General features: G+C 38.9%; 1 protein-coding gene across 3 annotated transcripts in view; it reads left to right on the top strand.

The window, feature by feature from the left end:
• LOC114649936 (NEDD4-binding protein 2-like 2) overlaps window positions 1–17,983 on the top strand; it is an 83,028-nt gene that overhangs the window by 26,197 nt on the left and 38,848 nt on the right. For 2 of the 3 annotated variants that reach the window (XM_051927189.1, XM_028799316.2), the window contains exons 3-5: window positions 11,324–11,448; window positions 16,355–16,443; window positions 17,756–17,832. In XM_051927189.1, the coding sequence (XP_051783149.1) occupies window positions 11,324–11,448; window positions 16,355–16,443; window positions 17,756–17,832 (291 nt within the window). Of the gene's footprint in view, window positions 1–11,323; window positions 11,449–16,354; window positions 16,444–17,755; window positions 17,833–17,983 lie in introns of those variants that run through there. The other variant, XM_028799317.2, reaches the window with a different exon arrangement.

Here is a 17,983-nt window from a genome sequence, read left to right as displayed (position 1 = left end):
CTAGCACCACCACATAAATATAATGTTTTTCTGCTGTCAAGTGGGTGTTGTGGGGATCGTTCTTACATCCTGAGATTGAAAGCGGTGTCCCAGAGGTGGAACTTTCGGGTTTCTTTTTTTTTGGGGGGAGAGTGATTTGCGTAAAGCGTTCTATTTAAAGAGAGGGGAGGAAAAGAAGACGAGGGGGGAAAAAACAGATCAGCTACTGCCATGTGATGAAGTCCAGGAGCTCCTACAGTCCTGTCAGAAGTGTGGAAGTAATTCATTTTGACCGGGAAATTGAACGTTTCACTATTTCCTACGGACTTGGGTGAGCTATATCGAAGGACTTACTGTATTGTATCATGGTGCAAGACTGACTCTATATATCTTGTATGGCGAAGATTTGATTGCTGCTAGGAGTCCGCAATTGACAGAACTCCTTGTTTCACCTGCCGGCATCAGGGGGGCAGAACTGTGGACTTTGTTACAATCTCTGGAAGGGGAACTGGGGGAAGGAATATTGTTGCTGTCAAATGAACGAACCACACGCCGTGGCGCAATGTTAGAGGCTTCACTTCTGGCGCTGACGTCTGAGGTTTGATTCCCCAAGAGGGGGGTGCAGTGAGTGTGTATGCCTGATGAGTCCAGAATTAGGGCGAAACATGTGTCTCGTACTCTTTGCATTATTTGACAGTAAAACTATATATAGAGAGAGAGAGAGAATTCATGTAAGGCCCAGAGACAGCCTTACATCCACAGTGGACAGCATTAAAAAAGGAGAGTGTAAGACTGCAAAACTCTGCAAATGGGTGTCTGAAGTTTGGTAGTCATTTTCAATTGTTATTGATGAAGTGGCAATCAAGTGCCATTTGCTTGCTGCAATAAATGTGCAAAATTTACAACTCTTCTCTTCTGTATTTATATGCTTCCCCCTGACCATATTATTCGTAGCTATGGACTGGGTTATCATTTTTATGCAGATGACGCTCAATTCTATTTCAATGTCAAAAGTGCAACTTCATCAGAGTTTTCTTAGCTCACAACTTGCCTCAGTGAAATTAAAACCTGGATGGAACAGAACTCTTTAAAATTAAATTGCAACAAAACTGAACTCCTGCAAACTGGCACTAAAGCGCAACTTAAGAAAATTAGCTCTTTATCAGTCACTCTTGACAGTGATCTCATCAGACCTTCTGCTGATGCAAGGAATCTTGGTGTCATTTTTGATTCCTCCCTTTCTTATTCCGCCCACATAAACCACATTAAGAAACTTTCTTACTTTCGCCTCCGTAACATATTCCGTGTTCGCTCCTTCCTCTCCTTTTCTTATGCTGAGAAACTTGTCCATGCTTTTATCACATCCCACATCAATTATTGTAACTCGCCGCTGGCAGGTGCCCCTTCTAATCTTCTATCACAGCTCCAGTTGATTCAAAACTCGGCTGCAAGAGTCCTTACTTGAACCAGCATCAGTGAGTACATCACACCCATCCTGCTTCGCCTTCACTGGCTGCCTGTGTCTTACAGGATTGAATATAACATTCTATTAATAACCTACAAAGCTTTAAATGGCCTTACACCAGACTACATCAGTGACCTTCTAAATCACTATGCTCCTGTTCGCCTACTAAGGTCCACTGATTCTGGTAATCTTGTTGTGCCTCACACTAACCTGCACTCTATGGGTGACAGGGCCTTCAGCTCCATAGCACCCAGACTTTGTAATGACATCCCGAAATTAATTAGATCAGCTGACTCCATTCATTCTTTTTAAAAAAAACAACTTAAAACTCATTTAAGATGGCTTTTAACTTAACTTAACATTCTGCCCTTTCTTTCAGTTTACCTCTTTGTCCAGGTGCTCAGGATAATTTGTGTGTCTGTTATATCACAAATTAGGTTATTTGTTAGGTTTTTCTTTTAGTATTGAATTTAGTATTTTACTCTGGTTTATTGTTCTTTATTCTATTTAATGCTTTGTTATCTGTTTAATTGTTCTATTCAGGAAAACATTTGTATCCAATATTACATATACCCTGCTGTTTTTTCTGAGACTCTGTGAAGCGCCTTGAGCATGGGAAAGGCGCTATATAAATAAAATGTATTATTATTATTATTATTAGCATACAGTAGATACAAGTCAGGCACCTTAGGTTTAAAGCGCCACGCATGTGCAGTAGCGAAGGGTCAAACTAAACTGACATTTTTGTCAAACCTGTCAAAATTAACAAATAATGCTTAAAACAAATCACAGGGTCATTGTTTGCAAGGATAAACAGCTTTACAACACAGGTGAGGGCTATATTCAACTTGAGCAGTACCTTGGTTGACATGGCAGCCAAAATTTTGAAAGTGCAAGACGAAGTCAGATTAAGAAGCACATAGCGATTAACATGGCTCGGGGAACACTGAACACAAAGCATTTAATGTGCGTCATAAGCGTCGAGATTAAAGTGGAAACATCGAAAATAAAGTCAACATGTCGTCACACTATTACACAGTACCCAGGTACATTACACAGTATTGAAAAAAAATAAAACAAGTACAACTTGGCTTGCAGTATTATCCAGTAGTATAGAAACCGTATTCACACATTTGAACATAATGGTCCATATCTCACCTTTTAAAACCAAAGTCTCTCCAGGCAACAGACACGGCTTCTTTTTTCAGCAAAAGTTCTTCTGTGTCATCATGTTCAACTTTATTGTCTGCTACAGCTTCAGTTTCGTAATGTTCTCTGTCCATTTTCACCATTCAATACCTCCACTAACGCATGTACTCCGTTGCATGCATGTTTAGCGGTGCAGCAGTGAAAAAGGTTTAAGGGGGTTAAACAGTTTCCCGCTACGCCATGTTCCAAATGTTGTTTAGGCTATTTAAACCGGTGTTGCGGTATAAGAAAAATCCATATCATAACAAAAATAAAAAACGTTTTTTGGTATGAAGCAGTATACCGCCCAGCACTAGCTCCTTCCAAAGACTGTATCTATGCATGTTGTAGAAAATGCCCAAAACTGAGAGAGAATATTGTGTATGACATGCTAGAGACTGTTAACAATTATTCGTGTACTATCACAACTGATGTTCCACGCGCCTACCCGGTGGCCCACCTCAGATTGGGACCCGAGTGGTGCTGTGCAGCGCGCAACACCTTAGCACCTCACCAGTTCTAATTCCCAACAGGGCTGACCCCATTGGCTCTCAGCGGTTTCAACTCTTTTAGGGATGGGGCTGCCAAGGGCTTTCCCCCATCCCCTTCATGATGCATGCCGCTTTTCTATGAGTGGGTGCAGCTGAGCTGTTCCCACGGAGAGCAAAAAGGAGTCCTTTCTGTCGTCTCACAGCTGTGTGAAGTTTTTTTTACAGTGGTTGGAATGCCAGTCCTGCCACCAACCCCCATAATTTCCCTGCAAGTTGGAGGACCGCTTGCAGGGCCAGATGCAGTTTAACGTCATATCCAGGACGTTACTGTTGTCCCCAGAAGGAGGTGTTTCATCTCACAGGGCACCCTGAATATCGAGAGGAGCCTCAGTGCACGGCTTGATGGCAACTCTGGTATGTACTGGGAACTGAGAAGGATGGCTGCGAGGGCTCTGAGGACAGATAAGGAGGCGTTTGTTAGGGGAATCTGTGAGCAAGTGACATACCAGCTGTGGTCTAGCAACCCACGTCCAGCTTATAGAGGAATCGAAGCATTACGTACATCCAAATCTGTTTCTTTGAGAATCGCCATCAGAGTGGCTGATGAAATGGTTCTTACGGATGACACTGCAGTTGTGACCTGCTGGGATGGTTACTTAGCAGCTGTTTAAAGTTGATCCTCCGGCTAGGATGTTGGATATATCTGGGTCCACTGTCCTTGAGGCTGATCCTCCAATTAGCTGTGAGCCACCCAATCTCAGTGAGATTGCACAGGTGGTGAACCAGCTGAGGGGAGGGAAGGCTGCAGGGTCTGTGGTACCCAGGGTGAACTTCTCCAGGCTGATGGTAAGGCTGTCCTCTTGGTATTTCAAGTAATCTTTACTTCCATTTGGGGGACTGGCATCATCCCAGTCTTGTCGTCCCTGTGTGGAAAGGTAAGGGTGATCGCCTAGATTGCAGCAACTACACTGCTCTTGGTGGTAGGGTCTTCCTCCATAGGATCCGTGATCACTTGCTCACCTATCAGCGACTGGAGCAGTCTGGTTTTACGTCTAAGAAGTCTACCATCAACCGCATCCTTGCACTGAGGGTTCTCAGGGAGCGCAAAAGTGAATATCGGCAGAATTTCTTTGCAGCCTTTGTCAGTTTTCATAAAGTGTTTGATTCAGTTGATCGAGCTGCCCTGTGGGACATCCTGAGGGTTTGTGGGATCCCTTTAGGGTTGCTGGATATCCTGGCCAGCCTGTACACTGGTGGTACTGTGAGTGCTGTGCAGAGTGGAGGCAGAACCTCTGTGTTTTTCCCAGTTGATTCTGGGGTTTGTCAGGGGTGTGTTCTCCTATTCTGTTCAATGCTTGCATGGACTGGGTGTTGGGCAAGGTCGTGGGGTCCAGCGGCTGTGGGGCATCTATTGATGAAGAAAGATTCACTGATCTTTGTTGACGATGCTGTGATCTTCGTGGACTCAGTGGAGGCTCTGATCCGGGGTCTCAAGAGACTGAGCGAGGAGTCTGAGTGTCTTGGCTTGCGAGTGTCCTGGATAAAAACCAAGATCCAAGTCCTTTAATGACCTCTTGGGCACAGCCATCAGCAGTTTGTCTGTCTGCAGAGAGAATGTTGACCTTGTTGAGAGGTTTACTGTCCTCGGCAGTGACATTCATGTCTCCGTTGACTCTTCTATGAAGTCAGTAGATGGATTTGGAACGCATGGTGGGGGGTTGGTTTCCTCCCACAGTCCAAAGACATGCTGGTTAGATGGATTGGCGATTCTAAATTGGCCTTATGTGCTTGGTGTGTTTGTGTGTGTCCTGTGGTGGGTTTGGTTCCTGCCTTGTGCCCTGTGTTGGCTGGGATTGGCTCCAGCAGACCCCTGTGACCCTGTGTTCGGCTTTAGCGGGTTGGAAAATGGATGGATGGTGGGGGGTTGGTCATGAGGTCGCTGGAAAGGGGTATGTGGCGCTCCCAATATCTGTACGAAAACAACAAAGGTCCAAGTCTTTAGCGTCCTGGTGCTTCCTGTCTTGCTATATGGTTACTAGACATGGATGTTTTCCAGTGACCTGAAATGAAGACTGGACTCCTTTGTTACTGTGTCTCTTCGGAGAATCCTTGCGTACTGCTAGTTTGCTCATGGAGTTCCGAATGAGGCAAATTACGTGGACAAATGAGGCCAAGTGTATGCGAGAGCGGGCGGGTGTGAGATGGAGTACTGCAGGAGAGGGTGGACACGGGTTTAAAAAAATCAGTCCCCTGCAGACCTATACTCCAAGGCACAAAAAAAATAAGTTTCTAGTTATTTTCTGTTTGCTTTAATGAGAAGGTCATAACATTAAACAACAGTTAGGGATCTTGGGTTTTAGAGCAAGTGATACTTTTACATCACAGGAGAAGCATTTATAAAAACTTCCCTGAGTACACTTGTGGCAGAGCCATCACCCAATAGCCATCCTCTGGCACTAGGTAACATTCACTAGAGACAAGTGAAGACAGCAGTGACACAGTGTGTATGTATAACCAGTCATGAATGAGTTATCTCAGGGATAATTTTAAAGACATGACTTTATTCTCGACATTTCCACTTTAATCTTGACGGTTATGTCGAGATTAAAGTCGACATTTACACTTTATTCTCATAGTTTATTTTATAATTAAAGTAGAATGTCGTAAACTAAACTTCATCCTAAAATCAATGTTTAATTTGCTAGATTTTCTCAAACCCCGTCATAAGTTAATGTAGCCCATTAAATGCTTTGTGTCGTGTTCCCCGACCCAGTTGTTAATCACTGCGTGCTTCTTAAACTGACTTCCTCCGCACTAAGAGGAGGCGCCGGCAGCGATCACCGCACAGAATACATTCACTTCATGATATTCCTGCTCTCTGAAAATTTAGAATGCTAAGATATATACTTGATATCATTTTCAGGATGAAATGCATTAAAGCAGGTATTAAACATGCATGGTAGTGTCGCGGTAGTGCTGCTCCCATGATAAATGTCTTTGTGAAATTAAAACTAGTTATAAACTTAGACCACGGAGTGTTCAGAACTTTAAAAAAAATCTTCGTTATACATGTTTAATTATGCCATCCATTCAGGGTTATGCCTATCCCAACAAGCTTTGTGTGCGAGGCAGGAGCAAATCCTGAACAACAGCACATCACAGGGTGAATACGAGCAAAACATACACTAGCAGGGTCAATATAGCATAACAAAACCCCACATCCTACATGACTTTGAAAGGAAACTGAAGCACGCCGAGCAAACCCACCAGAAAAACATGCATATTCAAGGCAGGGTACACCCGAGACCCCCTTGCTGCGAGGCAGCAGTGCAACCTCCACGCCACCGTTTCCCCACATGATTAATACATGCTTTAATGCATTTCATCATGAAAATTATATCAAGTATTTATCTTAGCATTCTAAATATTCAGGGAGCAGGAATATCATGAAGTGAATGTATTCTGTGCGGCGATTGCTGCCGGCACCTCCTCAGTACAAGAAGAAGTCAGTTTAAGAAGCACGTACCAATTTAACATGGCTAGGGGAATACTTAACACAAAGCATTTAATGTGCTACATAACTTATGACGGGGTTTGAGAAAATCTAGTAAATTAAATATTCATTTTACGATGAAGTTTAGTTTACGATGTTCTACTTTAATGACAAATTATGAGAATAAAGTCAACATGTCGACTTTAATCTTGACTTAAATGGCGAGAATCAAGTAGAAATGTCGAGAACAAAGTCAACATGTTGTCACACTATCACACAGCACCCAGGTACATTACACTGTATTGAAAAAAAATAAAACAAGTACAACTTGGCCTGCAGTAGTATCCAGTAGGGAATCCCGGGAATGAAACTGCTGTAATTCCCGGGAAAATGGGAACGGCCAAGCTCGCATATATAGAGTGTAAAAGTGTAAAAAACAATCAAGAAATAACAGAGTTATAGCTGAAAATAATTAAGGTGGTGCCATTGCTGCAGCTTGCACTTCATCAGACAACAGCTTTGAACAGCAACTTGAAATTGCAATGCGTTAGTCTGTTGCATCCGCATTATCTGTGCTAAAAAACTTGCCATCACAGAATGATGACAAGAAACTGGATGCATGAGTAAAAGCTGAATTGGCGCAGTTTCAGAGCAACGGTAAGCACAGGTGTTGTTTAGAACCAGTGTATCAGTATCTGATGACTGTGCCGCCTACTTCAGTGGAGGTAGAGTGTGCTTCTCAGCAGCTGGCGTACTTCTGCACGAAGGTGCGCTCTAGCGTGGACGACCACACGCTGGACACGTTAATAATAAAAATAATAATGATTCATTACATTTATATAGCGCGTTTCTCAGTACTCAAAGCGATATCCACACAGGGAGGAACCGGGAAGTGAACCCGCAATCTTCCACAGTCTCCTTAATGCAAAGCAGCAGCACTACCACTGCGCCACCGCGAAATAAGAAAATCCGCGAAGTAGAAACCATATGTTTATATGGTTATTTTTATATATTTTAAGTCCTTATAAACTCTCCCACATGGTTTATAAATATTCCCCGTACAGTTATACAGCATACACCTTTTATATTCTCTTAGTTATTAGGTAAGATTCGTTGAAATTATGTATGTAAACACAGTTTATATACTACTCACAAACATACGTATCGTATATCATTGAGGAGTTTTATTTAATACGTAATACAGTTTTAAACATATTGTAATTGAGTAGGTAATATAAAAATACGTGAAAAATCTGTAACATGTAAATGCTGTACATAAAACCAAAATGTTATTTTAAAGATACTGTAGAGCGTCTCCGATATCACATTTGTTACAGCCATTACGATAGACAGGCCACCGGCAATAAATACCTACAATGGCTGTCCACTTACACTGGTTAAAGGACACTGCGGCCGTAGATCGTATATTCTTTTCCTCCTTCTTAATATAACGAACCGTGGACTCGTTGATGCCGTAGTGGCGTCCTACAGCGGCGTAGCTTTTCCCTTCCTTCAACATGTCCCAACAATTTTACCTTTTCAGCAATTGTTAGCATCTTCCGTTGGCGCTTCGGCACGGCCCCAGAAGCAGTAGCAGGAGAAGATCGCTTTGTAGACATAACGAAGAGCTTGACTACAGTACGCACAAAGAAAAACGTTGATGCTGAATGAGTGAGATGAGATGAGATGCCGGCTTTAAGCGAAATCAAATTCTGCGCTCCCTGTCGCTGAGCCAGTCAGCACCCAGGAGCTTAACCGCGTGCTCTGATTGGGTAGTTTCTCAGCCATCCGCCAATAGCGTCCCTTGTTTGAATTCAAATGGGCAAATCAGCTGAGGAAGCACACGTACTGTAGACTGCAGACATCCGCGAAGCAGTGAAAAATCCGCGATATATATTCACATATGCTTACATTTATAATCCGCGATGGAGTGAAGCCGCGAAAGACGAAGCACGATATAGCGAGGGATCACTGTACATGTATTTACTTATATGACAGCATGAACTGCTTGTAGATAAGGTTAGTCTTTTATTTGTGTCAACATATAGAAAAAGTGTACATCGTTCTAAAACCGTTCACATGTGAGATGCCCGTGCACTGTGTCATCCCGGGCGCTCGGGATTCCCGGGAATGTAATGCGGGATTCCCAAATTCTCGGGAATGGATAAACCCATCCGGGAATGGATTCCCTAGTATCCAGTGATATAGAAACAGTATTCACAAATTTGAACATAATGGTCCACATCCGACTTTTTTAAAACCAAAGTATCTCCAGGCAACGGACGTGACTCCTTTTTTTCGGCAAAAGTTCTTCTATGTCATCATATTCAACTTTATCATCTGCTACAGCTTCAGTTTCGGAATGTTCTCTGTCCATTTTCACCGCGCACGTACTACCACATGACCTGTCCGTTGCATGCCTATTTAGCGGTGTAGCAGTGAAAAAGGTCCCCCCTTAAACAGTTTCCCGCTGCACCACGTTCCAAACGTTTAGGCAATTTAAACCGGTGTTGAGGTATAAGAAAAATCCATATAATAACAAAAATAAACGGTTTTCGGTATGAACCGGTATACCGCCCAGCACTAAATACAAGGGTGAATTCTCTACCACTATGCATAGAATATTTTGAAAAGGACACAGCAGAACACCTTCCTCAGCATGGCAGGGGGTTTTCTTCTGTGCATTAATTGTTTTGAATCTAGTAGTATCTGTGTATCAATATTATTTTTATTTTCCAGGTATGCTTCTCTTGCCCAGACACGTAGTAGTAAAACAGCAAGTAAATTCGGCCTTGCCACACTGCAGTTATTAAAGATTGAAAAGCAAAATATTGTAAGCTTTTATTTATTAAATGCAGTTTTGTATCATGTTTATTACATGATGATAAATAAAATTCAGGTTTAATAAAGCTCATTAAAATGAAGAAAACTTAAAACTTTATTGAATCAGGTTTTGGAAAAATGCCTTCAAACAACTATGGTATGAAGGCCAACTAAAATCAAGCACACTTTTCTGTAATTCAGCATAAAAAAAATCTGAAATATGTTGTACTGAGAGGTGATGTGCTAATGTACCACAGACTGCTTAAATAAAATTTTTGTAGACGCCCCATATCAACTGTTCATTCCTCTCTGTGAGATATCTGCTTCACACAAATTTAACTTGTGATTTACTGGTGAATTGCCTGCTTTCTTAACTTAGTCATTTTGGAAAAATACTGTATATACCTGTTGCTTTCCTGTCAGGGGGAATTTTTATGTACTAATACAACTTTGTTTCAAGGCTGCTTTCACTTAAGAAACAGAATGACAAGCTGGCTTCTTTTCCAAAAAGCAAAATTTGAAATTGAGCCCTTTCTCTAGTGCTCTGTACTCTTAATTTTACAGACAACCATATATAAGTAGAGTGTGCTTGACTCATTTACATATGTGGAAGTAAAGAAGCTGCCAATATTTTAATTTAACAAAAGGAGGTCTTTAATAGCATTAATGCTGATCCTGAACTTTCAAGTTCTGAATGGCCAGTTAACACAGTGCACACCCATTATAGCTTTAAATCTTCCCTCCATTCTTGCCATTCCATAAATCAATGTCAAACTGCTTAGTTCATACCTAAAAGAGTTAGGTCATGTCTGGTGACCCTTAGTTAGCACACATTTAAAAATTGCATTGCTAACAGAGGTCATTAATTGTCTTATCAGTAACTGCCTGGACTCTTAAGTTTTTCCTTTCACATTAACAAAACATTGCCTTCACATAACTCTGTCTGCCTGTCGGCATATATTATAAGTACCTATAAAGATACAGATTTGGCTAACACTTAAATAGTTTCATACTAGTTATTTTCTTTAACATATATGAAACCCAGTTCATTACTTATTGTTATACAGCAGCATATATTTTTCTAGTGATAGGATTTAAAGTTAACAGAACATAATATAAACCCTGAACAGACACATACAAATTGAACATATATTCTTCCACATGTCTCATAAAATGTTGTTTGTAAGCCAACTGATAACTCTGTGTGAAGAGCAAGAAACTGGCTGATGCCCATCTCTGGCAAATCATTTGTATACTTAGGCCTGTGTCTGTAATGTTTCTGGTCTGGCAAAAGTCACTAAAATTGAAATATACTTTATATTTCTTCAGTACTGGACAGACTAGCACTTTAGATGCATTAAAGAAACAAATACGTGATTGACTTCTCAAACATGATGTCCTGAAACAGAATGGGGCAACGCATGTCTTTAAGCTGGCTAGTGAACAGCATAAATGCATGAGAATGTGGATTTAAATGCACATAAAGTGTTTTATTTTCACAAGCATACAATTGGTTCATTAGCACTGTTTCCTAATATTGTAAAATTGACAGATTTAGCAATTTTTTACAGAGACATGTATGTGTAAAAAAATATTCATTTAAATACTCTGCATTTCTAAATCAGCATTAAATATGTTTGTTAGGTTAACATTAATATCAAGTGATTTTATAGATTAATAATTTGGGCACCTTTAATATCAACCAGCTATACATTGGGCAATCTTTTAGATGCTACTCATGCTAGGTGAAGCAATATATGTGCAGATCAATCTGATACACAGCCAACTGAAATAATGTGCATCAGTTATAATGCTATACTGGATAATACACATTTTTGTATGATGATAATTGAATATTCTTACTATTTTTTGTTTTACTTACAGAGAACTCACCCGAAGTAATCCCAATGGCGTTGTGTTGAGTACTGATGATTACTTTTCACAGCAGACAGGCTACTCTTATGATCCATCCCTTCTTGGTGATGCTCATGAATGGAATCAAAGTAGAGGTACATTTGTTAGATTGCAGTGTTTTTTGCTTTTACAATTTAAGACACTGTTTTTGCTGGCAGAATGGGTAATAAAAAAAAAACTTAAATTATTACAAATAAGGTTGACTGGTGGTATGCAGTATCATCATCATAATAATTTCAAATAGTTAATGTACATTTCACAAGATGGTAAGATAAACAATATAGAACAATGGACATTTTCTTTGTGTTTAGCTTTTCAGCTGCTCCCCCATATCTATAATTTGTGCTATACACTTCTGTTATGGATGCACATTTCTTCTTCATCAATCGTAGCATAGTATGTCTGGATTCTATTTCTAAAATGTAATTTCAAACATTACAAGTTATGCCACAGTATTTTTCAGAAGTACTGAAAATATATACAGTATTTTATTCAAAAAGTGAAAAGTTAATTTGTTCAGTTTTATCTACCAAAGTTTATCTACTGCATACAGTATCTCAATATCTGTTAGATGTTTTACAGTAGGTGATTTGAAAGTGTAAATGGAAAAAAAATCCAATAAATTTTATTTATGAGTAATATTTATGAGTAAAAGAGTGTAGTGAGAAGTTAAACAAAATGACAACTTTTATTGACTAACCAGAAAGATTACAATATGCACGTTTTTGAGGGAGCTATAGTATGTGCATTGGTGTTCTTTTATACCACTATACAAATGGGTTTTGAGAAAAAAACAATTCTTAGCATTATTAAACTTTTGCTAAAGTAAATCTCATATCGTTAAGTATCTCTCTCGTACACTTGCTTATCTTGAAAGATGTAATACTTTATTTAAATATAATGGGATTATTAATCTGAAATATAGAATTTCAGTCTGTTTTTCCAAGTGTTCCCAGTTATGTCTTGAAACAGGGAAAAAAAAATATTTTACACTATATGGGCAAAGGTACGTGGACACCCCCTCAAGTTATTTAGTTGAAGTATTTGAGCCACACCTAGGATATAGCTATGCAGTCTCCATTGAAAAACAATGGCAATAGAATGGGTTGAACTAAAGAGTTCACTGACTTTAAATGTAGCACTGTCATAGGATGCCATCTTTACCACAAGTCATTACATGACATTTTTGCACTGTTAAGATTTTCCCAGGTCAAGTGTAGCTGCTATGGTGAAGTGGAAAAATTTAGGAGCAGTAACAGCTCCGTCACAAAGTAGTAGGTCAAGCAAACTTGGAGCATGACTCCCAACAGATGAGCTGCATAATGCAAAGAAAAAAATGTGCACATAAAAGAATACTTGTTTCATCATAAAACATCTTTGTTTGAAAAATGACAGTGTCATATCAGGGGGAGTGTGAACATGACTGAGAGAATAAAATTGAATAAAAAAACAGCCAACTTTTACAAGTTCCATAACTTTACACAGGCTGTTAAGACTAACTTATGTGCGATTTTCTTTTTATTTGGTTTTTATTCAGTTATTTTCTTTAATAAAAGCGTACTTGTTTCATTGAGTTGTTAGAGATTCAATTGAAATGTATGTTTTTATTATACACTAGTAACAATAATAGCAGCCCACCTCTCAAAGTGCTAAATGCAGGGATGACCCATTGATCGAACCAGCAACATCTTGATTACGAAGCAGCAATTCTTACTGCTGCACCAGCGATGCAGATATCTGTGAGACAGCCACGTTTCCACTCTGAAAGACGTAAACACACACACACACACACGCGTGCAAACATCTTTACTTCATATTGATTGATATTTGGGTTTCAGTTTTCAGGCATTGGCAGCAACATGTTAATCGAACAATTAAGAGTAAAACCGAAGAAAAAACATACTTTTTTGTTATACCTTTTGTCAAAGTATTTATTTGATATTTGGATTTCAGTCTTCACACATTATACACTTCATGTCAACGTTTTGTCATTATTAATATAACATATGAAAACATTTCTGCTTTAGTTTATTTACACAATTAGCTTGCATATTGTAATCTTTTTTAGTTAGCCAATAAAAGATGTCATTTTAATTGAATTGTCACTACATTCATAATGGCTAACATGGTACAACACCCTAGTGCATAAAGCTTAGAAAAGCAGCTCCTGAAAATATGGGTTTTGGTGACTGGTCTTTTTAACAATCACAGATAGTCGTTTTTTAGTTAAAATCACCCAATTCCAATCAGCGGCTAATTTTAAATTCTCTTTTTTTTTTTTAAATACTAAAGAAAGAGACAATTTAAACTAGGGTTGTTTTTATTGTAACAATAAAATCAATGTTTAAGAATATCACCTGCATTACTTGATGATTTCTTTGTACATAAAGGTATGTAGAGGAAGTGGCTTTAAAAGTGGAATTGTTCCCTGAATGCTGCACACTACTTGCAGTTGTTAGCAAGGGTAAAGTGCAAAAAATGAATTTCCCCATGGGGTTCAATAAAGTGTAAACCCAAGTTAATAAATCAGAAAAAATAAGTAAAAAATTAATTGGCAAATACCATATATACTGTCATATAGGTCAGGTCTTGAAACCCGAAAAATAGATCATAATATTAGACCCTGACTTATACACCCGTTCAAAAATACGACACTTAAACTTTTTTTTTCATCTTCTTGCTTCCTCCAATCTCACACCAGTTTCTAAGACACATTGAACTTTGTTATAACAGCGCAGTTAACCAATTTCTTTCGCCACTTCAATGACTTTTAATTTAAAACCAGCTTCATATTTTCTTCTGATTGAATGCTCCATCATAGATAAGGGATGCTCTTACGATAAAGGCATATGAGAGTATGGGATACAAAAAACACAAAACGGTGCAACATCGCTTCTGAAAGGCAGTGTGCTCCGTGGTTACTCTCTCAGGTGGATGTTAGCATATCATAATCTCTTGGACCAATAGCACGAATTTTCCGCATTCAACTTATATGACCAACATTATAAAATACCGGAAATTATATGGTAAAATCATGCCCCGACTTGTCTGCGTTAGAACTTTAATGCTAGTATATATGGTAATAAAATCAAACGTGAAGTGCATTTGATATCGAGTTTTATTTTTACTGGTTTGTTTTACAAGGAATACAAGCCTGTCCATTGCCTCTGGCCTAAGACATGCTCTGTAGCAATACAGTGCTGGCCATCGAAAAGACCCTCTCTGATGAGGTTCTCTTAGCAAGGGAGCCACTGAAAGAGATCGGTGATTGGCTCTGGGATCATAATGCTGCTATTGTTACCTGCTTTTCAGCCGGCATTTTGGTGTTGCCATTAACTTGCACATCTCACAGAGCTTATACACTTCTCCCACTTGGCTGCATGACTTTGACAGAGATTTGAAGTAAGCTTGTTGTGCTTCTGCCTTTAGTTATCACAGGCTTTAGACAGACTTTATACAGGCAGTGTTTTATGTTGGACATTGCACTGCCAATTTTAGACATAGGCTTCTTACTTGTTAATGCATGTACTTCCTTGTTTGTGTGAGAGGAGCGGGTCGTTTTGACAGGGAGTGGGGTCCAGTGTGCTGTTATTACCTAAGTTGAAGTGAATAGAGATTATCATTTAAACGCATTTCCCTAAACTAAAAATTTAAATCAGTAAACAACCTACCTACAAGCTAATGTGCCAAGTTCTTTGTAAAAATTTGTCACTAAAAACAGGATTGGATTTTTCAGGGAAAAAAGGAAATCAAAAACATAACGTGCTTACATGAATGAAGAAGTAAGATATTGGAAAGACCTTTATAGTCCCTTGACTTAAATATATAATGTGATAAAGGTGCTATATTGGTGCTGACCTGACACAGACTGACACCAGAGGCATGGGCTAAATAAACAAAAAGTCTTTATTTTCTTCAGCCATGGGACAGGTCTTCCCCATGTCCCACTGGCCCTACATAGTCCCTAAACACAAATTCACCCAATACTTCCACTCTTCTTTTCTCCACTTCTCCCAGGGCAGCTTCGTCCTCTTCCTCCCGACTCTGGTGCCCTGAGTAGTGGCTGCAGGCTCCCTTTATACTCCACCCAGGAGTGCTTCAGGTGGTAATTAACCTCAATTAGACTGCACTTTCGGGTGTGGCTGCATTGCCGCCCATACAGGCTCAGGAAGCCTTGCTGCTCCCCCTGGCGGTGGCCACTGAGCCCAACCAGGATGAGCTCTGGTGTTTCATGCTATGGGCCCCGATGCAACCCAGGGGGGCTGCCACCAAGTGTTCCGAGAAACGTAGAGTGCATCCCATGGCTGCTCTCCCAGATCCAGTGTTGAAGGGGCATCCCGGCCGGGAATGGGTCCTGGCCGTCCGCCACAATAACCAACAAGCATGACTTCTAATAATAAAAAGCTGTTTTCAGGTGGCAGAGATAAAAAATCTCTGAACAGAAAGAAATAAAACAGACAAGGGTAAATTCATCATACACACATTTAATGAGGTTTGAGAAGAGTCATAGTCACGAGATGGAATTATTTGAAAAAACTTTTAATTAGACTCACTTTTGCTAAACAATTACTTTCATTCTAATTGATGCAGAACATCCGTAACCTCTCACCTTTAAGTGAAATGGCATCACAGTGAGATCAATAATATAACAGTTGTAAAAGTAGGCAAAAGAAAAAAATGGGTAGGATTTAGCAGGCTGTTTCTTTAGATCAGTTATTCTTATGCCTATCTGTGTGCATATTTGATCCAACTAAGTGAATTTTCATCTGCATTGTTTGGCTCTAAAGTATTTTCTTGAAGTTAATATTGCCTTAATCTTTTAAATAAATTATGTCACCTGTTAAATAATCGCTGCACATAGAGTTCAATAACTTCAAATATAAGGTTTTAATATATGATAGATTTTCAGTGTTTTTTTCAAGACAATTGTTTGTTTTTCTTAACAGTTCAGTGTATCTTTCATGTTTTTTTTTCTATTTTCCTTTTCTTTTTCTTAAACAGCCAAAGAAGCAATGGAAAAAGGCCAGTCTCCTATAGTTATAGATAATACAAATACACAAGCTTGGGAAATGAAGCCCTATGTTCAACTGGTGAGTGTATTTATGTATATGTATATATATATATATATATATAATATGATATCTGTGCATTGGGTTTTTATAAATGTGATGTGTATTTCATATTATGTATACATCAGACAGTTTTGAAAAGAACAATGTTGTGCGGCACTTTGAAAAAACGTCTGTCTCATGTGCTTACGGCTTTTAACAAGGATACGTTTGGTATTTATTCACAAACAAGAGTATATATGCATTTGCCATGCAAAGTTGTGTTCCAATGTCCAGCATTTTCTATAAATTGTAAATAAATAAATAAATAAATAAAAATAAAAAAATCTTGCCTTCAGTGGCATTTTACTTTGGAATGAATGGGGCATGGGTAAAACTGAAAATCAAAAGCCCTAAATAAAACTTACTGGATACACCAATTTTTCAAACTGACAGTTGATGAGTATTGACCTGTATCTTTCGATTCCACACACATTGTCAGATAGCTTGGTGTTTATTTGTTTAAAAATGACATGTCTAATCTTATAAGGTTCAGCCATTTTCAAACAAAACTAGCTGTACGCGTTACCTCAGCACTTGTGCTCTTCCAAAGTAATCTGTTTACCCAACCTGGGAGTGGTTTCCTCTCAAAGGATAAACATTTGCATTTCAGTCTTATATCAGCTTTCATTTGCAGTTTTGTTTTGTATTATGTAAATCAATAGCCTTAAATATGATGTACTCATATAGTTTAATGTTAATTTGTGGTAATGATCATTTTCCATACATAAGGCTTTAGCAGAGGCAGTCATTGTACTCGTAACTTCCGCATAACCAGTACTACCAATGGCAAAGCAGAGCTTTGATTCACAAAAATAATCGTAGCCAGGTGAGATCAGTATTTGAAGTAATACACTTGGTAAGTAAACTGAGAGAAAGAGAATATGGGATGTGTTTGCCTTCTGCAATAGGTGAGGTAATGTGTGGGCATACAAACGCACACGGCAGCATGCGCACAATCTTACAGGAGACACATTCTTACTCTCTCATCAACATGCAGGAGTGATAATGCAGATACAGGAGACATCCCTTTTTCTTGCACTACCACATGCCCTAATGAGTGATGCAAAGCTAGAGGCTTTTCCTCTGCCAAGTAAGGAAAAGCCAGTGTCATACAATTTTTTTTTTTTCTTCTCGTTTTCTGTGTTTCAGTTAAAAGAAAGTTAAATTTCTGCAAATTGAGGTTTTAGTGTAATAATTTGTCAAGATCATGGGAAAATAAATTGTATTTGGAACTGTAGCTTAATACTAGATAATAATAATAGATGACAGATGATTGTTTTCTGTATTTTAGGCACTAGAAAAAGGTTATAATGTGGAGTTCCATGAGCCCAACACTGGTTGGAAGTTTGATCCTGCGGAGCTAGAGAAGTAAGATCTTGCTTAGATAGAATTTAATTTTCAGTGTTTGTTTTTTAATTATCTTGCAAATGCTTGTCTTTTATTATTATTATTATTATTATTATATGATATTGTCTTTTTTGTTTGTGTCATATTATGTACGTAGATTTTTTTACATTTC

This window comes from Erpetoichthys calabaricus, chromosome 4 (genome assembly GCF_900747795.2).
Source record: "Erpetoichthys calabaricus chromosome 4, fErpCal1.3, whole genome shotgun sequence".
Taxonomy (NCBI): Eukaryota; Metazoa; Chordata; class Cladistia; order Polypteriformes; family Polypteridae; genus Erpetoichthys; species Erpetoichthys calabaricus.
The sequence above is the reverse complement of the archived record's forward strand: the minus strand, read 5'-3'. Positions and strand labels throughout refer to the sequence as shown.